Raw genomic sequence first — 22,510 nt, 5'->3', positions numbered from 1 at the left:
CATTTTCTACTTGCAGACAAGCGAGGCCCTCAAGATATTCATAAACATAAAAATAATAACCACTCATTGTCCATAAATCATTCCAGGCATGTTTTTAAGCTTACAATATGGTTTATGAATGGTTAGTTGTTAAGAATGTTAAGATACAGAAGTCATTTATCTTATCCTGTATATTTAGGGATGGCAAATTAAAAAAAGGAAAAACTGTCTTAGTTCAGTGACGGACCATAATAAGTGCTCGTTTGTGAAAGTCTGTGGACAGATGGACCACGGTTACTTTTTGTGTTTTCATGGTGACCGTCAATGTCATATGACTTGATAACTGTCATGTGGAATTGCCTCTCATGCTTCAGGTTCGTCCTTTGTCGTCTGTACGTATGGACATTCACCTCTGCGTCGACCCAATAATCATATTATCCTTTTACAGAAAAGAACATTACAATATAGATTTAGACCCTCATCATGAAGAAGAGACATGGCTCTTACTACACAAGGAGAAAATTGAGTTACAGCGCCCTCTGGCTTCACCATTGAATAAATAGTGTTGATAATATTGTGTATGATCTCATGATTTCTTAATGACTGTACAGACAATAAGCACCAAGACGTATCCTTCGCATTAAGCTACATCAGATATTTAAAGAAAGAAGTGGTCATTTAAAACACATTATTAGTAATCTAATTTTCTTTTAGATGTTTTGTTTTTGTTGCCAGTGGAAGAGGAGCCATTAGACGTAAGATTTAATTAAAAACTTCGATGAGTAAATAAACCTCCTACAGTGTAATTGCTAATTGGGAGGTGTTGTTAGTATCTATGTATGATGCTTTTGATGTGATCAGGAGAGAGATTAAAGCATGAAGGTTCAGGGAGAAACTGTTGCCTGGTTCTGAGCGTCAGTTAACACACACACACACACACACTAAATTATCTAGGAGGAAGCTGAACATACTGAAACATGTAATCACACAAAAAACTAAGCATCGCCTCAGGTTGTGATAACACTATGCGGTTTGTGGGAGGGGGAAAAAAGTAAACAAACACTTGATTAAGATGCAAGTTTTAAAAATTATTTATAATATGATACAAGGATATTTTGTGCAAGAGGTTGTTTGGGCTGTGATACCTGTACATTATGAACAAAGGAATTAAAACTCATTTGCAACCTGAAAGCAGATCACGGCGACCGTGCCGGGACCATGTCAAACGGCAAACTACAAAGATACTGTTTTGTACAAAAGGTTTCGCCATCAGTATACAATGGTTGTATATGATTAGATTACATATTTATATAAAGTGCAAAAGAAATAAGCACTCGCAGTGAAGGCCTGAAGTGCTTTGTGACCGAGTGTAAACCCACCCACCACGTGCTGAAGGCGTTCTCATCACATGGCCAGGTGGTGGAGCTAAAGACTTGCCAGGGTAGTATCACAAACTGTTAGCCATAGCTCAGCTGCAGAATATATACTGTATTACAAAATGTATGAAAGGGTTACCAATCTGTGCAATATATTGAATCTTACAAATATAATCAATATGAAGAGTTGTGGAAAAGTTACCTAACATTCCCCCGTTGACAATTATAAATAGAGACTTGTTTGTTTGCAACTCCTCCTACACTGAAGCATAGCACCACATGCTGTCATTGTTTTTCAACCTTGAGTATGAAATAACATGAAATAAATGCGAGCGAGGTCATTCTTAATTCAGGGGAGTAAGACATCGTTGACATTAAAAATATAAGAAAATATATGCACTAGTTAGTGACTAGATTATATGTTTTGTTTATAGTTCATAACTCTGGTTTGTCTCTATAATGTTTCAAGGTTAAAAAAGTGGAGGAAAAAAAAAAAAAGGAAGTGAATTGAGCATCACAGTTGAGTATCAAGACTACAGGAGAGCAAAGAGGCATCAAGCAGTCCATCAGACTCTGTCCGGCACCTCCTCTACATGCCAAAACACCAGCAGCCGGGGTTTCTGGAGGATAATTAAGTCTGCTGGGAACCCTGTTGAAAGACATGAAGTAAATGTAACTGCACAACATGGATTAATAGTCAATTCATATCATAGGTGTGTGACTTCAGTCCTTACCGAGTTGGTTCTCTTGCGTTTCCAGCAGTCTGGATTGAGTCTTTTCTGTTCCTCAGCCAAAGCTTTGGCCTCCATGGTGTATATCCTCCTCTCCTCGCTCTTCATCTTCTTCCACTTGTCACCCAGGATGACACTAATGGCTCTGAAGTGAAACGTTTGAGACAGTTAATGACGAATTTCGGTGTTTGCTTCAACAGAATCTGTCTCTCAGCGTCTTATCCTTTACAATCTTCTGTTTTCTTTATGTCAAGGCAACATGAGCACAATGGACACACTTTATCACATCTTTGGCTTCCAAAATGAGATATTAAGAAAAAATGCACCTTCACTAATGTTGTGACTGGAAATCCAACACTGAGCTGACATAAAAACACCTCATCCAGATGTGAGACAGGACTTGTGTCTCACTGTGCCAGTGTGTCTACATTCATTTAAGTTTATTGGCAATATTTCGGCTACGAATCAATCACTAAAATGGAACCAGTTAACATTAAATGAGACAATCTGTCTCACAATGGGCTGTCCGCAGGAAAAATATAACATCACAAATCAAAGCAGCCTTCCACAAAGATTGAGCCGTCTTCTTTTGTTCTCTGACTGATCTGTATTATAATGCGTTTATTTCCCAATGGGAACATCTAAAGGCTGTGGCCACCTCTCGCTCTACAGTTTTTAGTGCTGCTCTCGTTCGCTCCAGTAAAAGGCAGATGTTGGACAATTGCAGCTTTGTTACAATCTGCAGCTGTCTGCTCTCCATTGGGTCCCCTATGATTAAAGAAGCATGTACTGCACCATCATAGCAATTACTACAGCATTACATAGCCAGACAACAAACTAACAATCCTGTCATTGCTTGTCCACACATGGTAATGTGACTATAGCATAAGTATGGGGTTTTTTCTGCTTGACATAAAAATGCTTCCATATTTACCTGTTATCCTTCCCAGGATACATCTGTGTGTACTCCACTCTGTACTTCTTGGCAAAGAGCATGAAGGCATTCATTGGCCGCTTGCATTTTGTTGGCGTGGAACCACTGGTTGTCCCTGAGGTGTGGCTTCTATTTGATTTACTAATTGAGGATTGTGGGGAGCTGGAGCGCTCGAGTTTGTCACAGTCTGGACTGACAGCACCACCGCTGGACAGGGAGGTTCTGCGCTGACGAGCCATGCTGCTGAGAACATACACTGCTGATGAATCTAGTGGTGTGAAGTCGTAACTGCAGGACAGGAAAGGAAAAACAGAGAGGCAGATATTACGAGTCTTTCGTGTTATCTGCACTTACACTTTCTGCAGTTGCTGTTTGTTCCCCAAACTATCTTAAAAATGACCTAAAATTTCTGCTGCACTGCACCATAACATTTTCAGTTCACTACCACTTTTACTACTACACACAACCTTGAGTGTTGATACCGTCTTTTAACACCTTCACAAACTAAGTCAATGTTGTGGTGATATATTTACCATCCAACCAAACATTATGCTCCAACAAATACAAACATGGTTAGTATTTTGCTGCTATAAAGGGAGAAATAAACACTTACGATGCTGTTGTAAATAAATTTTTTTGCCTTCTTGCCACACGTTTGCCTTTTTCCTACTTAAATCTCAAAGTAAATACACACAGCACAAATACAGATACCAAATATTGTACTTGCTGATCCTTACTTCAATAGTATCAACTAAATGAAAATAACGGGGAGGAAATATGCTCTATTGAAAAAAAACACTGTCGTACTGTATATCTTTTTAAAACATCTATTGTCTTGTATATGTTGTAATTATTTGTTTTACAAGCCAAAAGTCACGTCAATTCAAGTCTATACGATGTTAATTCATACTGGATTACTGGATACATTCAGACAAGGATCAACAGAAGCAAACAAGCATAGTGTCAAAGAAAGGGCACATTATCAAGAACAGCGTACCTTCTGAAAGTGTCAAAGACGACTGAGTCATCACAGTTAATGGCATCAGGATGGTTTGGTGGCAGACACACATCACCAAGCTGCATTTCATAGCAAGGGATCCCATGGTGCACCACAGTAAGGCTTGGATAAAAGGAAGACCATCCTAAAAAAGACAGATGTTAAATTAAATACTACTTGTTTCATCTTTTGACAATTCACAGGCATCTGATGTTTTTTTTTTTCACATAATACAGACAGATTAACCTTCATGAAGTACATTCACAGTGTATTTCTTAATACTGTTGAACAGGATATAAAACTTTCCTTTACCTTTATTTTTAACAAAAAATGGGTGATCTAGACGGCATTCAGCTGTTACATGACGGCCTTCAGGTGAGCCAGGGTCAAAGGTCAGTTTAAGAACTGCCTGGCCAAAAGATACAGTCTCTTCATGGCTGACCAACTTCAGCCCCTGTGAACCATATCTCTGAAAATGAAGCAAAAGGCCAATATGAAGTTTTTACTCACCTACATGTTGAGCTAAATGAACCCAAAACTGGTGTGGAATTATTAGAAAAACCGAAAAAAAAAGTTTCCTGTTATAAACAATGACTTCACCACTGAAAATGAGCAAGAACCTGTCTCAAGACTCATTCATGCATCAATGAGATTTTACTTTATGTATTCCTGCCACCTTGTGGCCCTTGTAAGCCATTGAAATAGATAGTGTACAGACAACCACTTATGTCGTCAACAATGCAGCAATACTGAACATCAACAGAGTCAACACGACTGAATGGTTTTCCAGAACATAAAAAAATCTCGTGAAATTATTTTGAAAACATAGTGAAGTCATAACTCATTGCCTAACCTTGAGAGATAAGGCAGATGGCATCATGGTTTCATCATCTGAGTCATCATCTGAATCCCGGAGTTCATCCGCTTCCTGCCACTCAACATTAGGACCACGATGGAAGCGCAGGCGAGTTCCTGAATATCAACACAACAATGCGGCGTGATGAAAAGACATGTGTCAATACAAGAGGCTGAAACCAAATGGGTGCAATGCTGCTATTTGGACACTAGAGGTCAATATTTATTTACATGTGTCTTATGGTTCATTATTACAGGAGGATTATTCAGAAACATAAAACAAAACATTTGTTTTAATACATTTTCCCATGCAGGTTACAGATGGAGCAGTTAAAGGCATAATCATTACTTTTCTGACAGTCTACTGAAAAACATACAAAATAATGATAATATCTGTTTTCAAACATTATGGAAAACATACATGAATGAAAACTAACAGTGAACATGTAAATGTGCAATAGTGAAAGCATGTGATGTGTACATGCGTGTGTATGCATGCACCTTTCAGAAAGCAATGCCAGGCCGTGGAGGGCCACGAGTGAGACCAGGCCATGTCTTCATCATCAGAAAAAGATGAGGACATTGAGAAAACTCCTGACTCCGATTCACTGCTGGCCTGTGATACATGAAAGAAAACATCATACAGTGACTTTGGTGAAATACAGAAAGTCAGTTTGCATAATGAATTTACTTGGAAATAACCATTGATTCTACAGACATAAATGCCTTTTAGAAGCTGAAGTGAAAGGTTACCCTGACACGCCTGCGCTCCCTGAGGTGGCCTCTGGACGGGTTGGGTGCGCTGCTGGCTAATGGGGGACGGGCGTAGGAATGTAAACTATTACTGTTGCCAAAGATGTGGACTGGAGATGATCTGGAGAAAATTAAAATTGTATAAAATATATATAGTTAGTTATTGTGTCACACACCCTTCATGTACTCACATTACACAAAAACGATGTTGCTGGAGTTATTGATCAGTAGACATGAGCATTATTTCTTACATTATACGGAAAACAAAGAAGTTATTAATGATTTGTTAGCAGCTGAATGTTATTTGTTAGGATCTTTAGCCAAGTTAACTGTGAAGTGTGTGTAATATCTTGAGCAACTCAAAAATATTGGAGGATCCAGAAGAACATTTTAGTCAAGTGGTTAATCCTGTCCCCCTCCCCCAGTTGTACTAGTTTGTACTTGCTATTAAGTGCTCTATACGTGTTTCTTTGCATTAATATATGCAAACATTAGCACTAAATGTTTTTCATACTGCCATTTTGACATCATTGCAGCATATTTGTACAAACCTCTTGAGTGAAGTGTCCTTCAGCAAAGGGCTCTGAAGACTGGTGGCAATGTTGGCCAGTTCAGTGAGCCAGTTGGTGCTGGGGGAGCAACTGAGCTCCTGGTGAGACACTTCGGCACCAACCTGAAATATCCCCGGAGACCTCTGGTCTTCTTCCACCTCCTGCAGCTCTGGCATATCGTCTAAAGAAAATAAAAGTAATATTATAAGAAACATAATGTTCATGCTGCTTAAGTGCAGAATGTATGACTTCTTGCTAATGCAGCCTTTTACCATAATCCATGTGGCACCCGGGTGAGGAAGGCAGGTCTTCGTGACACTTGAGTGGATCAAAGGATTCATCCATTCCAGCAAGGTTCTCGTATTTTCTTTTCCTGTCCTACAGGTCAGTTCACTCTGCTTCCAACACCATATTCTGCCACATCTGCTGGTGCAAAACCAAAAGAAAAAACAGAAACATATTCAGACTGCAGCACATTTCTTTTGACAAGGCTGATTTAATTAGAACTCTCCACAACTAATATGAATTTAGCTATTATTGTTGTTTAGTTATTCGTAGTTGCATAGTAGAGGTGGATACTAACAAATTACATTTACTCATCCACCCATCTTCTACCGCTTTATCCTCCACAGGAGGGTCATGGGGGCGCTGTGCCCTTCTCAGTTGACTTGGGTGAAAGGCAGGGTAGACCCTGGACAGGTCACCAGTCCATCACAGGGCCACATAGAGACAAACAACTATCCACTCTCACACCTAAGGTCAATTTAGAGTGTCCACATTAACTCATGTTACTGAAATTGAGTAGTGTTTTGAGTACTTTCACAAGTTATTTTTAAATCTTTAAATTGTACTTTTGTTTTGTGCTTAGCTATTTAGTTTAAATCATCCATTAATAAGTTAAAAGGTTGGCCCTTATCTACTGTGCAAATGTGTAGCAATGCCAAATATTGTTTCTAGAGCAGCAACTAACGATTATTTTCATAATCGATTAATCTGTCGATTATGTTCTCAATTAATCAAAAAATTTTGATCGGTGTTTGTCAAACCTGGAAATGATGATGTTCTCAAATGTCTTGTTTTGTCCACAAACCAAAATGATTAACTTTTAATGATTTCTTTGTTATCCAGAGCAAAGAAATTAAGAAAATATTCACATTTAAGAAGCAGAAACAATCAGAAATCTTGAATCATGAAAAAAACGTTGTTGATTAATTTAGTAATCAATTAATAATCGATTAATTGATTATTTGTTTCAGCCCTAAGTGTTTATGTTAATGTGTTTAAGTTAATGTGTGGAATTCCACTGAATTTGTTTTTGTTGACCATTGTTTTACCTGATATGGAAGAAAAGAATGCTGGTCTACAGAATCCACAATTCATGCCACCTTGCATGGTTGTATTGTTTGAAAATGTTTACCATACCATATTATACCTCCATAAATGTTTTCAATGCTGTGTTTTGTTACTGTGCTTCAATTTGTAATGGTGTTCCTTTAATAAAAATAAACATGTCTGATATTCATATTAGATCTGAAACAATTCCTTAATTAAATCGATTATAAATTGATTACTAAATTATTTGTCAACTAGTTTGATAATCGATTCATCGGTTTGAAGCTTTTTTCATTATTGAAACAAGATTTGATTTTTTTAGCTTCTTAAATGTGGTTATTTTCTTAATTTCTTTGCTCCATATAACAAAGAAACCATTAAAACTGAATCGTTTTGGTTTGTGGACAAAAAAAGACATTTGAGAACATCATCATTTCCAGGTTTGGAACCGAATAACGTTTTTTTTAACATTTTCTGTCATTTTATGGACCAAACAATTATTTGATTAATCGAGAAAATAATCGACAGATTAATCGTTTATGAAAAAAATAATTCATATACTTGTCTCCTTTTTTTAAACATGACATGAGCATAACCTATAATCCCCTACCTGCTGTTAAATAAGAAACTTTATTGAAAGTAATTTTCACCCTGAGTAGTTCTTACTTTTTGCAGATTTTTAATCCAGTAATTCAATTTGTACTTGAGTAAATTTTTCTGATTGTAGCATTGAGTTTTAATAATGCTGTTAAACAGTATCTGTGAAATAATGACATACTAACAGCAAAATATGTGTGACAACAACAAATCAATATACACTATAGCATCAAATCGTTAAATTAAATGTCATGTATTTGTTGAATAAAATGAAAAGAGTAGGCAGTCAGGACTCCTTTGTCTCTGTATCCACCCGCAGTGAACCTGAGAATGGTCACGTGCTCCACTGCTGCGTGGAGGCCTTGTTTATAAACTTAAAAGGATGTGGCGCATGCGCAACAGCGGATCTCATTCATTCACAGCTGCGTATTTTCAGTGATTAATAACATACAACGAACGTGTGAGGTGACATGTAGACACTAGAAAACACAGGAAACGCGAAGAAAAAGCCACAGCGGAGTAGTGCATGTCGTGATTATGTTATATGTATGACTTGTAACACAGTAAATGGTTTACAATCTTTTTTTTTTTTTTTTTTTTTAAACCGTGAACTTTTAAAAGTCATTTCTAAAAAAAGAAGAATTGATGCTCATTTGCGTTCTGACATGGATCGATGTCCGTTGCACGGTGAGACAAACCATCGCTTCTGCTTCGTAAACGCGGATGTACTGGTAACAATCCGTTTATATAACGTGCCTTGAATATAAGTATGTCCAAAAGGACAGTTCGAAGCGTGTGCTTGTTGTTTTTCGCACTCCCGAAAAGCAGCAGCAGTGTCCTCGTCTCAAACTCACAGGCCGTCGGGTCTAACACTGTAAACAAAAGAATGTCAACAAGTTGGGGCATGACGCAACCTCTGTGCCCCGTTCAAAATGAATGACACGAAACCACCAGACGCCTTACAACGACGTTTACTACAAAACACGAAGCCAATTCCACCGAGCGAGTGGCGTTTTTTCGGTCCATTTTCTGCACCAAGACGGGCTTATCACCAGAACAACAACCGTCATAGCGAGAGGAAAAAAATCCTTACTGTCGAGCACAAACTGCTAGAACACATTCAATAAACCCGTGACAGCTCTGTTAAAACATCGCGACAGTATCACAAAGACATGGATGCCACGACTTTCGTGTTAAAATGTAGTTATAACGATGTATTTAAGGTTTAAAATTAAAGAAAAAGTAGCCAACTTTCTACTTACCAGACCTGTCGCCATCAAAAAACTCTCTGGCATTCACTGGTGGGGTGGAAATGAATGTTTTCAGAGGAGGATTTCTATTGGTGGACGAGAACGTCACTCACAAAGGTCTCGTCATCTTATTGGTCGGTGGTGTGGAAAAAAACAGGGAAGGCGGAGCCATGTTTGTTTATCATCGTATCATTGGATGAAAGTACACGCCTGTTACTACCCAGTAACAGCTGATTGGCAATAACAGGAACAATACATGGTGTATTATTTATCTGCAATGTTGCAACTGCAGCAGAAAAAGTATTTGCACACGTTTCATTCTAGATTATATGTTTTTCTTTTCTCGCGTAATTACATGCGCTTGAACTGCTCACTACAAGATCTAGTTGGTAAACAAGTGGCTGACTGTAATGGGTGAAACAAAGAATGAATGGTGAAACATTTGTGAATGAAAAACGAATACCTCTTACTAATATTCACAATCACACTGTGACACGCTGAGTATATAAAAATGTTTAATTTATTGTCATGAAAAGTGAAACACACAGTACTTCCAGTACATCCAGTATTATGGATATGCCCTCATAAATGACCAGTAGCCTACTACCTGCACAAAGGGGGAGAAATAAATTCATAATATTTAAATGTTAAACCAGCTTCAAACAGCTAACGCTGCAATAAACTACAGACTAAATACAGAAAATGTCAGTTATTCATTTTAAAGGAGGGAGGAAAAGAGGGGGTACTTCAGATTCCTGTTTGGAGGAGCATCAGAACATGTGTTTCAAAAGAGTATATAAGTTGTTGGCAGAGGTAGACGGCAAAAATCAATGTTGTTGTTGTAATAACAATAATAATAATATAATACATGTTTCACTGACACAAAAACGGACTTAAATTGACACTGAGACACAGGGAAAGATAATTGTCTCAGGACATTGCCTATAATGGCTATTCTAGTGTGGTGACTTATTAAATTAAAGGAGGGGCTATACATAGTCTTGGAAAATTATCAGCTAATTCTCTGAAGTTTGTTGATTTTTTGAAAGCTTTTTTAATTGTTTGGGGTTTATGCAAAAAAAAAAGCGTGGGTTAGGCCAATAAAATTCTATGTATATGAAAATGCATCGAAGGGACTGAATGTTATGATAAGCAAAATGTGTCATGTAAAAATGTTACAATAGTGCCAAGTCTACATTCTGCTGTGATCAAAATGTGAATTCTAAACAGAATTCAAATCCATTTCCTTTACACATTTTTGACCCTCCCTGGTGTTGAGCGCTCCTGTACCGGTGCACAACATGCTGCCAGTGTTACAGAATGTGTATTTTTGCTCACAAAGATCCAGTAAGAAATTTGCTTTGGCATCTGGTTTTAACAAATAATACGTCATAATTCACAAACAATATTATAGTGTAGGTGTAACTATAACACTGTGGAGATAAGAAGAGAGCTAAGGAAAGTGTTCAGTGTACAAACAAACAATGCATCACTGACGAGTGAAATGTACACATTTAGATTTAAGGTGAGAGTTGTGAGACATCTAATTTAAACAAGCGTTCAGCACGGCAGCTTTGGCTTTATTTAGTTTTAACACCTTGTGGCAAATTCCGTCTCACATGGGAACCTAACATAATGTGTTTTGTTGACCTAATACACAAATTTATTAGTGGATTCTCACACTTCTTTTAAGAAAAGCCATTCAAGTGATCATGGGGAAAAAAACATCCACACAAGCCTCTTTTTTCATCCACTGATTCATGGTTAATTGGAGTTGTCTTAAACACATTGTTGCTCAATCTCAGGGCTACTTCCAAACAGAGTGACCAGCTGCTCCTCATAGTTAGCAATGTTTCTCTTCATGATGTCCATGCATGGGCCCAGCAATCTCTCAAAGGCTTGAACACCCATAACTAAAAAAACAACAAAAAACAACAAAAAACACAGAACAGAACAGTTAGGAACAGTTGAGGGAAAGAAATGTAAAATATCAAGTGGTCTACTGGAAGATTTAAAGGTGTTATATGTAAGTTATGCATTATATAAAGACATTCAATGAAGATATGAAGATAAACATGTTCAATTGAAATACTGGCTTCTCTGATGACAATGGTGGAGCCTGTATATCACAAATAGTTGTTTTGATTTGATGTTCTGGTCTGTTTTTCAACACACAGGATGGCAGCAGAGCAACCAGAGAGCAGCTAGATGCTAAGTGATGGAAATACCAAACAATAATGAACTGTATACTCAATACTGTACCAAAAAGCTTCCATACCCCTCCAAAAAGTCTAAAAGAGTGTCATATTACTATATAGACGACTGAAAGAGGAGAGAAAGTTGACAACAGACATGCTAGTGTCAATGATTTCCTCTCTCCCTCTGTCTCATATGGCACATATACAGTATCTACAATACAGTTCTAGCACAGCTCAACTCTGCACAGTTTGTTATCAGTCATCAGGCGTTTTACATTACTATAGTACATCCTTTTGGGAGTACTGAATCATTAAAATCAGTTAATTAAAAAGATTAGTTCAGTACTTCCTGCATGACCAGAGCACATACTCCGTCTGACACAGACACTGAACTGAAATACGGTGGAACGGGTTGTGATTCGGCAAATATTGTGAAATATTGAGAATTTAGAAATGTTCTTGTTATATGTTGGAGATTAACCCACGTTTTCAGGATTTTTAAACTGATCTATAGTTTGGCACTGTTTAGTTTGACCCGACGTCGCGCTCATCCAGTGACCACGCTCTCTGACCAACCAGTGGCCGACAGTCTGTCGACGTCACATTTTAGTATCAGCTCAGCTCACTTGATACCTCGCCAGAGCAGCTACTAAAAACAGCACCAGGGACCAGGTGCTATCACTGATGGAAATGCAAAAAAACAACAAAAATGAGTAGAACCGAGCCGAGTCGTGCTTGAACTATATAGTAGAAAAGCACCAATAGACTTTACCCAGGGGAATTTAAAGTATATAATGTCTGTTATTGTCACTGCTGCTCTCAAGCAGACACACTTTCAATTTCAATCTACAGCTGTTGCTGACACATAAAAATGAATGCAGACAGTGGGACAGCTATGTACTGTATGTGTACGTGTATGAACACAATGTAATGCCAAGTAAACAGTAAGTGCAACTTTTACATGTCTCTGAAAATTTGCCAACCCCACTGCAGTAACCATTTTAAATGCTAAAAGTTGCCGTTGTACATATTTTTACATACATCACCTATTATTATAAATGTACATGTACAAAAAATTTACCCAAGCATTTTACGCTCCCCACAGCATAAGCTGATGCAGCTCTGGGCTTGTTTGTGACAAGTGCCAACTCTCCAAAATACTGGCCCCTTGAGCACGTTGCAATTTCCACCTCCTCTTCCTCCTGGTCTTTTTTTGTCTGGTATGACAAAAGAATGCACACCATATTAAATCACAATACGCCACCAAAGCTGTTTTTACACACAAACATTAAAGGGAGACTGGGCAAACCTACTCTGCTTCTTTTCATGGTGATTCTAACTTGGCCAGACTCAACAATGTAGAAGCAATCTGCTAAATCACCCTGTAAGACAAATCATAAATGCAAAAGAAAATTAGCGGCAACAAAAAAAAAACGATATATAAAGTAGTTAAATGCAAAGAGACTCATCACCTGAGCAATAATCTGCTGTGAATCGTTGTACACCTTGGTGGATAGCACGTCCACAACCTTCATTCGCTCCGAGAGCTGTGGATGAAAAGACAATTTGTTTGAAAACAGCTTCAGTAAAACCACATGACAGTGTCTTTCCACTAAAGGACAAAGCCATTCTTCTAACCTCTAATGATGTGAGCAATGGTAGCGTCTCGATAAACGCCTCATACAGTTTCCTCTTCTTGGCATTGTTCTTCACTATGATCCTCCTGAATGTCAGACGATCCTGAAACGGGAATTTAAAGGAAAACACAGCATACAATTTTATGCGTTACACAATGTATTTATATATGTCAAAAATGAAATGTTTAAATTAAAGCCCTCACTATTTTTGAAGACACAACTTGGACTCACGGTCATACTGTACTAGAGTATGCAATGCAATGGGAAAACAATCCACAAAGTCATTGTTTTTCACTATAATGACTGGCTGGTGATAACGTACACAATCACTGATATGATACAACATTCAAGACAACACAACACAAAAATGCATTAATATTCTTCAGATTAAATATAACATTTATGTTTAAAACACACAGGAATCATTAACGCGATCACAGTCGAGCCATGTCTTCTTTTATTTACTTAAAAACGCGTGTCTTCAATGTAACTGTTTTAAATAATCACATGTCATATACAAGAGACTGTTTATAATATATACTTTCCTGTAGGTATATAAATTTCTATATTTTTATGTTTATATTATTATACATTATTTAGTGGTAGATGTAGTTTTGTTTTTCTCTTTTCTATATAATGTGTATGTAGTGTTTGTCATTGTTCTGTGTTTTGTTTGTAAGGACCTCCCTACATGAGATGGTTAATCTTTTCATTATTATTATTATTATTGTTATTATTTATCCTTTAGCCAGGAAGGGCAGATAAAGAACAAGTTCTTATTTGTAACTGCGGCCTGAGAAAAGGCAGGGCCTTTTGGGGGAGAGGAGAAAAGGGGCTATAGAACTAAACAAAATTAGATTTAAACAAACAAGACCAAGTAAACGTATTAACAAGACATTTACAAAGACACAGCTAAAGTGTCGAGCAGCCAAAGAAGACAGGACGGGTGAGTAGTCTGAGTGACAGCAGCATTTTTCTTTACAAAGGTCCATGATAAAAGCTTTAAAAGCCACCTCTGGGATCTGAGATGAGAGCATCCAGCCTTAAGAGTTATTTGTATGCCATTCCACTCTCTGGCTTTTGCAGTAGGGGTCACTGTTAACCAGATTTTAAATAAAAAACACTAACACCACCTGAAGTATTTACCTCCAATGAAGAAATGTTCTTGTCTTTTTCCCCCTTTTTACATCTTTGTTTGTTTGTTTTAATTTATTTTGCTGTCAACTTTACTTCTGGATTGCATTTTTCAACTTTTGTATTGATTTCTTACAGCTCTGTCTGTGTTGTTTTAAACGCCTCTGTACAGCACAAAACGACCTGGCTTTTCCTAAAGCTCAGAAGCCCCTTAGCAGTTCTATCTTTCTTCAACTTAAGTGGTTAGTTAAACAGATGTGGACACTTATTGACAGATTCAAATGACCAGTAAAAAAGTCAATGATAAAAGCTTTAAATGCCGCCTTTAAGATGAGAGCATCCAGCCTTAAGAGTTATTTGTAAGCCATTCCACTCTCTGGCTGGAAGGGGTGTATCCTCATAATAATAGACATTTACAAGGATTTTGTAGTAGGGGTCACTGTTAACCAGATTTTAAATAAAAACACTATAACACCACCTGAGGCATTTACCTCCAATGACGAGGTCAGTGAGCAGTGTGACTCAAAATTAAAGAATTGATTGGCATTGAACGTCTTTTTACTCCTTTTTACATCTTTTGACACTTTTATTCTTCATAAGGGTTTAAGTGTATTTTGCCGCCGTCTTTTCAACATTCTTCTGGATTGCATTTTTCAACTTTTGTATTGATTTCTTTCAACTCTGTCCGTGTTGTTTTAAACGTTTCTGTATAGCACCTCGAGTCTAGACTCGTAAAAAAAACGACCTGGCTTTGCCTAGAGCTCAGCAGTTCTATCTTTTGTCCACTTAAAGGAATACTTCACCAATTTGCATTTAGCTTTGTATTACTGGAATAGGGGTAGTATTTTTGAAAAATTGTGCTTCCTAACCTCAGTTTCCCCTGAGTTGAGAAAAATCTTCATTGTTTTCTTTGTTACGTGCCCACCAGTGACACTTGGTCCTGTTTGTAAAGATGGCGGACACTGTTTACATTCTGAGAATGAGGTCCCGTCCCCCTACGAGAGGGTCTAAAAAGTGCAGAATTAGCGTTGCAGTTTCAAGCCTCGGACCAAGGCTCGGATCAAGTGACTTGATGGTGGGCCACTGGTGGGCACGTAACAAAAAAAACAATGAAGATATTACATGGAAACTGAGGTTAGGAAGCACAATGTTTCAAAAGTACTACCCCTATTATAGTAATACAAAGCTCGGTGAAGTATTCCTTTAAGTGTGTTGTTGCTTGTTAACAGATTCAAATGATCAGTTAAAAAAAAGCTACAACTACACAGACATGACAAAGCAGGTACCTCGAAGAAATAGATTTAGTCGCATCTGAATATTAAAAAAAAGAAAAAAAAAAGCTGTTCTGGCCACAGTTCTTAAAATAATTCTAATTCTAATCATACTTGTATCCAGTGGTATGATTCATTATCTCTCAATAGTTGAATTCAGTGTGTTGTCTTCATTGTGTTGTGCCAATAAGATGATGTGTTAACAAAACTGCCACATTCTACCTGAATGTTTACACCACGTCCTGACAGCTGTCATCGAGCGAGACATGGAGCTAACTGTGCTCCTGCATGAGGATTTAACGGTGAACTCACTAGGCACCAAAGGGCTCCAGGTGAGACGGCGATTATGGTGGCCGCCCTGGGGGTGTTGTACATCAACGCTAGTTCTCCAAAGCTGCCTCTGTTGTCATAGCAGCCCACCAGCTTTTCTGTACCGTCAACCTTCACATAAATATTGAACATCCCACTGGAGAAAAAAAGGGAAATATAAACACAGCATTATCTCGAGGGCTCTTATTTTATAGTCCACGAGAAACAATAATCTTACAGAATGTCTTGTATGTTCATTTTCAAAATGACCTTTTTTAACAACAACAACATGTACCTTTCAATTACATAAAAATTGTCCCCGTCATCATCTTGATCAATAACGTGTTCCCCTTCTGTGCACAGCTTCTCAAACATGGCATCCAGCACCTGAGATACCTGTTCCTGTATGGTGGGTTTACAATTTCAGCATTGTCAGTATTTGAATTTCACACTCATGCAGTCATTATATCAAACAACTGCTGTACAAGTGCACAGCTAATTGAAAATCATGCAGGGTGCACAGGGCTGTGACAGGCCATCCTCTCCAAACAACAACAACAGAGGGCTAAAAGAAAAATTCACTCACTGGGTCCAAATTCTTGAACAGGAGAATGTCCCGACATGCTTCCTGTAGTCTCTGTCTCTGCTCATCGGTTTTTGGGTGAGTCACCTGCAAAATAAAACACACACCCAATACAATGAGGGAACTCGCACGGACTATTGTGCTCTTTTTCATTCCGGATTTTCACTGGAAAACCAAATGATGACGGTATGAAACACGGCCTACCCTTGGCTCTTTATCTTCCTCATCATCATCAGGATTGAACGCCTCAGCACAAACTGCATAGTTGAACAAATAAATGAATGAAAGAAAGAACAGTGCGGTTACAACCACACAGCAGATTCAACCATGTCTGTCTCTCACACATTACAACCCTTCTGTTGTTATGATGTTATGGCTGTGTTTTATCAGTTACTGTCACACAGTGTATTTCGTTTTGCTTCAGCTCCTTATTTGAACAATTTATCGACTTGTTGCTGCAGAAGACTGTTACTAAAAAATATAATATCTTGTTCATATTGTGGCGCGTTGAGGGGTTTGTGGATGATGCCGCATTCAAGTTTCAGTCTTTGTAGTCGTATTTGGTTCAAGTCATTTTACAGTCGTAGCTTTATTGTTCATCTGAGTTCACTGTGGTTTTAATGGTTAAGATAACATGGGATGGGATAAGACCCGCTGTCACAAAAGCAAAGACAGTAAAGATAAAGGTAATAAACAATAACCGTGCATTTCCACATACAGTATGTGAAAGTACAATATAGAATGATCTTAGATGTTAACAATAACACTATAGAAAGGTAAAATAGAATGTACATTATAGACATTGAGTTATTCACTGTTAAAGCAGGTTTTGTTGGCACCATAAGTGAAACTGTTGCCACTGTTCCTGAGATCCAGAATGGAGTCAATTTTTTGGAATAACTTCAGCGATTAAATTAAATGAAATTACATGGAATAATAATCACATTTAGATTTCTTGTTGCTTTTTGTTGCAGGAGTAACATGAATGTCAGACCATTTGTTCCTGCATGGGTGCCTAACAAGTCAACAAATTATCCATGCTGCTAATATTATCTGTGACACTTCTTGCTGAGAGACTCGTGTGTCCTGCAGTGTTATCACATTAACCCTTGTCAATGAGATTGATAACTCGGGCTGAACATTTACAAATATTTATGTAAAAATTGCAATTTGTAATAACACAACTTGTTAAGGGTAAGTCTTCTGCAGCATATCTGACCCAGTATCTGCCAGTATCTGGTTTGACCACCGTTTGCCTCACACAGCCCAGCACATATCCTTCACACAGAGTTGATCGGGTTATTGATTGTGGCCTGTGAAATATTGGTCCACTCCTCCTCACTGGCTATGCAAAGTTGCTGGACATTGGCAGAAAGTGGACTGCAGTCAGGTCAAGACTCCAGTAAAGCAGAGAAACACTCAGCTGAGCTGCTCTGCTACATTCTGACCACTCTGCTTGCATGCAAACCAGCAGCATGATCATTCATTTATTCATTCATTCATTCATTCATTCACCTGATGTGGGGTAACCTGGGCTGGCGTGGTTACAAATGGGGAGGAGAAATCTTACATCTTTTCATTAAATTCATAGAAAATGGGAGCGAAAACAAAGTGTCTCGTAGCTGAGTGATCGTAGCGGAGGGACCCTTGTGTTGCATGTCACACACCACCTCATCTCAACATTTCAATTAAACGTCCTTTACCCTCATTTTAGTCTGCTGCCTGTTCTGAGGAACGTCAATTCCCATATTTACCAATAAAAAGGCCTGCTTCACTTGCTTTTACGCACGCTTGTGATGCTACAATCTTACTACCATGAGCAGGTGTGTATTAGTGCTTTTCTACATCTCCCGCCCAAGTCATATAGTGATATTATTAACCAGGCTTGAGGTAGGTTGCCAAACATTGACAGGTGACAGGGATCCCCAGCAGCAGGTGCTATAGGCACACAGCAAACTAAGATATTAGGTCTGGCTTCTTATTTTAGATTTATTATAGACTTTTATTTTAGACTACTTACTATCCAGCCAGGTTCTGGAAACGAGTAAATCCTTTTTTTTTTTTTTACAGATTATTCCTTTACTTATTAGACCATGAGACAAGACAGGTGGCAAAAATGTCACAGTCTCGCTGTTCATGTGCTGAATAAGTTTTTTCGGGTACATTTCCAGTGCTGACACTGTCCAGGGTTTCCCTCTTGACAGAGCAGACGTTTAACAGGAAGCTGAAACAGGAAGCAGCTCACAACTCACCTGATGCTCGCCTGATGAATCTGTTTATTACCGGGGCTGCAAAAGAATTTACAGCAACATTAGGCAGGTTATATTTCACCATGAAGTAAATCTGTCTTAGAGCAACTCAATTATTACTGGAAAGGATTATGTTAAAGCTCTATATCTGCAGTGGCACATGTGCAGCAGCGTGTGCCGTTGAGCCACTTTCACACGAGTAAAACCTGAAGAAGGACAGCTGCTTTGAAGGTGGTTGGGCCTCTTTGAATCACATTTAAATGAGGGAGAAAAAAAAGACTCCACACCTCCAACACAATAGCCTGGTATGAAATAAACATTAGAGAGGTCTCATCTGAGGATGCTCAATATAATAAAATGCAGGCACTGTGTGAGAGGTTGCAGGATCGACACAACCACAATGTTTATTTTAAAGGCTGAATAAAGTGCTTCTCTAACACTGTGTAGCCTCTTGTATGGTGGAGTAGACTCTCCACTAATTGGGATGCTGTATCAGAGCTCTAGGTTGCTATGCTACTTGCTGCACCTTGTGGCAGTCCAGCAATATTTATTAAGCTGGATGTGGCCATGAGACGCTGCAAGCACAGTTAATCTTTCTCTGAAAAGGCACATTTACTCATTCTGAACATGGCATCAGAGGTTTAAGGCTGAGGTCTCAATCTGCTTTGTCATATTTTTGATCAATAACGAGGGTTAGGCCCATTAGGCCTGCACGCGCCTGCTGCACGAGAAAATACACACAAATAACCTACAGGTGCAATGCAAAACGCACACTTGTCATTCGATTGTGCAGCTGTTTGTTACGCCGTCCTTCTGACGGAAACGTGTGTGCAAAGATGAAGAGGAAAAGCACCATTCAGCCTCTGTATGACCATATATGGCAAATGACCGAGCCGATCCGTGGATGGACGGATGGATGCAAGGTGGCGCGCGCTGGAGCATCATTGTGTGCACACACAGATACATGCTTCACAATTCACATTACCTTATAAGCTCGGAGTCTTCCGCACATGATATCATAATTATTATACTCGTCTACCTGTGAATTCCTCGTCATCGTCGTCGTCCTCCTCCTCCTCTCCGTTTTCCGAGTCGATCTGCATGGCTTCGTCAATGAAATTGACCGCTTTCCCAGGTCTTGGGGCCGAATTTTGGTCATTGCCAAATGAGGCCTCTTTGGTCTCACGGTCCTTCAGCTGGGTGAAGTACTGTAGCGCAAACTCGAGCAAATCCCTGGGCTGATTCCTCAAAACTTCCACGGTAAAGCTCTGTAACAGCTCCGTCAGTCCTTCAGGAATTTCTATACTCATTCCTGTGATCAGTCTATTAATGTGGACTACACCGGTTTACTGCGGATTTCAAATACCCCCCCAAAAGCACGCGGACAGCCTGTGGTTTAAAACAAAAAAGCTGGATATATCAGACGGGTGTTGTCAGTCCACGCAGTCAGTGAGCCATCTGCTGCGAATCGTCTCTTTTCCTTGAATGAAAATGGCTCTGGGTTTTTGGTCTGAGCATCTTCTGCTGCTTCTGGCTACAGGAAACCCACGCATGTGACCCAGGTATCCATGGCAACCACCTATCCAGGGATTGCGTATATGAAACTGCAGTCAGTCGCAAAATACAAATTAGAGAAACCGTCGGGAAGATCAATCAGATATGGATATTTTTTTTTTACTGAGAGGGAAATATTGACACATATTGATGTATAGACCATCATAGAAGTTTCATTTCTATCATTTTATTAATCTACTGTCATTATATCGTCTCACAAGACTACACATCAATTCAGAATATTATAATAATGTACAAAATATGCATTTAAATATGTTTGTGTGTGTATACATATACATGTATATATATACACATACACGATGTATGTGTATATATGTGCAAATGTATATATACATGTGCATTACAGTATATATAAATACACACATACTGTATGTATGTTTGCATATACTGTATGTATGCAGTGTATATATAAACACACATATGTATGTATAGATGTATGTGTGTATTGCACATAATATGTGTATGTGTATATATATGTATACATGTATACACACATATATACGTGTGTATGCACATGTGTATATATGTATATATTTATACATATGTATATGTGTATTGCACATATTATGTATACATATACACACACATGTATGCATATATGTACAGTATGTATATGTACAGTACATACATAAATACACATGCCTATACATATATGTGTGTATAAATATGTGTGTATGTGTGATATTGATGTGCAATTGTAGATTATTGAACAGAGAATTACAACAGAGAAATGGGGAAAACTAATAGCCTTTTACAGTGTCATATATTGGGACCAAACAGGTAAAAAAGAAAATATATTAAATGCATTCATTAGCTTTCATTATGAACTGTACCTTAAATAGAACAATTATATTAGACCGTATTTCTTATCCCAGATTCTGCTGCCACTCTTCTGCCAAGCAGACTTCCTTACAGCTTTGGTGACAAAAATAAAATCTTCTTGGCCTGTAGTAGTAAAACATGATATTCCACAGATTTGGGGATTTGGTGAGCCTTTCTCACTGAGAGTGACAGGTAATGAGGTTTTGGGATTTTAAATAACCAGTACATGTATAATTAAAAAAAATACCATATAGACCAATCATGTACACCAAGCGTGTAAAATCCGACACCCTTTCCAACAGTGATTTCAGCTTAAATTCCCCCCAAAAAAGACAGAAACTACCAACATTGCAACAACCATTATGTGTATATTTACAGGGATTATTGTACTGAGTTAACCTTTGGATGGTGAGCAGAGGGAAAAGAGAAATAAAGGCGAGGTTCTACAGGTTAACAGCAGGGAATCACTTGGAAAAAGAAAAGAATGACCAAAAGAGCAGAGCTATTATCTGCCACCGTTATCAGTCTCTGTGTGGCTCCACAGTGAGTCCCCTCCCCCGGCTGTGTCCCATATCTGTCACCCTTTATTAAGAGGGCACCACATTTTTGCACTCAGGCGAGCATATGATATGTTGTCCATGACCTGTAATGCAATGCTTCTGCAGGTCAGCTGCTATTTTTCAAACTCTTCATTGAAATGCACATATCCACAGCGAGCATGCAGTCCAGTAAAGAGACTTTATTTGGATGTGCACTGCATAATCTTTATTTTTGTATCGAAAAACAGATGTCATTGGAGAAGGGGCACTGCATCAGCCTTGAACTGTTGATCCTGAAGCTTTTTTTTTCTTCTGCTTTCTGCTTTTCAACAGAGCAGCTTTGAAAGACACTCATATCAACCATTTCCAGTATTTGCTCTTATAGTAAGAGTGCGACTGGGCCAACCTCTGTGGTTCTGCCTTGGGTATGGTATAAACTTAGACCAGGCCAGGGAATTCATTCATCTTTATATGTGGGCCATAGCTTGGCCCATATCTTTCACATCCAAGAGAAATGTGCTGCGTACAGCACACTCATCGAGTATTTCCTTACCATTTCAGTGGGTAACAATAATAATAATTTTTAAATACCGGTTTTGTCTGTTTTAACTGTTTTTTATGAATGGATTTAAGGATCAAATCAGGTTTGTCCGGTTAGTAATAATGTCTGCACAAATAAAAGTTGTGTGTTAAAACCTGCCCACTTTCTATATACATTGTAAATTATGATGGATATATATCTATATCTATATATAGATATAGATATATATATACATATATTGAATATCATAGCTATTCTGAACACATCATTTTTATAAGATACAGTAATAAAACTGTG

At 38.3% G+C, this 22,510-nt stretch overlaps 2 protein-coding genes across 2 annotated transcripts; both read right to left on the bottom strand.

Annotated features, from left to right (window-relative positions):
• Positions 1-1,046: 1,046 nt before the first annotated feature.
• Positions 1,047-9,447, bottom strand: hbp1 (HMG-box transcription factor 1). Its single transcript, XM_058646438.1, has 11 exons — positions 9,368-9,447; positions 6,449-6,599; positions 6,177-6,357; positions 5,626-5,746; positions 5,374-5,488; positions 4,871-4,989; positions 4,330-4,486; positions 4,018-4,162; positions 3,021-3,308; positions 2,090-2,231; positions 1,047-2,004 (listed from the first exon to the last, which is right to left on the bottom strand). Exons 2-11 carry the CDS (start codon positions 6,519-6,521, stop codon positions 1,987-1,989), a joined length of 1,359 nt encoding a protein of 452 aa, XP_058502421.1. The 5' UTR covers positions 6,522-6,599; positions 9,368-9,447; the 3' UTR covers positions 1,047-1,986.
• Positions 9,448-9,857: 410 nt separating this feature from the next.
• On the bottom strand, positions 9,858-20,290 carry LOC131470617 (cAMP-dependent protein kinase type II-beta regulatory subunit). The gene is made up of 11 exons (XM_058646549.1): positions 19,776-20,290; positions 18,740-18,775; positions 16,692-16,744; positions 16,491-16,574; positions 16,200-16,306; positions 15,908-16,061; positions 13,192-13,293; positions 13,026-13,100; positions 12,867-12,935; positions 12,635-12,770; positions 9,858-11,268 (listed from the first exon to the last, which is right to left on the bottom strand). The coding sequence occupies exons 1-11, from the start codon at positions 20,044-20,046 to the stop codon at positions 11,135-11,137; spliced, it is 1,221 nt and encodes a 406-aa protein (XP_058502532.1). The 5' UTR covers positions 20,047-20,290; the 3' UTR covers positions 9,858-11,134.
• Positions 20,291-22,510: the final 2,220 nt, after the last annotated feature.

This window comes from Solea solea, chromosome 12 (genome assembly GCF_958295425.1).
Source record: "Solea solea chromosome 12, fSolSol10.1, whole genome shotgun sequence".
NCBI classification, from domain to species: Eukaryota; Metazoa; Chordata; class Actinopteri; order Pleuronectiformes; family Soleidae; genus Solea; species Solea solea.
The sequence above is the reverse complement of the archived record's forward strand: the minus strand, read 5'-3'. Positions and strand labels throughout refer to the sequence as shown.

Excerpts from the sequence above, each read along its gene's own strand:
- LOC131470617 (XM_058646549.1), bottom strand. The coding sequence starts at position 20,046 with ATGAGTATAGAAATTCCTGAAGGACTGACGGAGCTGTTACAGAGCTTT. Across the intron at positions 13,294-15,907 it reads CTGGAGCCCTTTGGTGCCTA|GATCGTCTGACATTCAGGAG; the intron begins GTGAGTTCACCG and ends TTCCCGTTTCAG. Across the intron at positions 12,771-12,866 it reads TCACCATGAAAAGAAGCAGA|ACAAAAAAAGACCAGGAGGA; the intron begins GTAGGTTTGCCC and ends TTGTCATACCAG.
- hbp1 (XM_058646438.1), bottom strand. The coding sequence starts at position 6,521 with ATGGATGAATCCTTTGATCCACTCAAGTGTCACGAAGACCTGCCTTCC. Across the intron at positions 5,747-6,176 it reads AAGGACACTTCACTCAAGAG|ATCATCTCCAGTCCACATCT; the intron begins GTTTGTACAAAT and ends AATTTTCTCCAG. Across the intron at positions 4,990-5,373 it reads CTGGCATTGCTTTCTGAAAG|GAACTCGCCTGCGCTTCCAT; the intron begins GTGCATGCATAC and ends GTTGATATTCAG.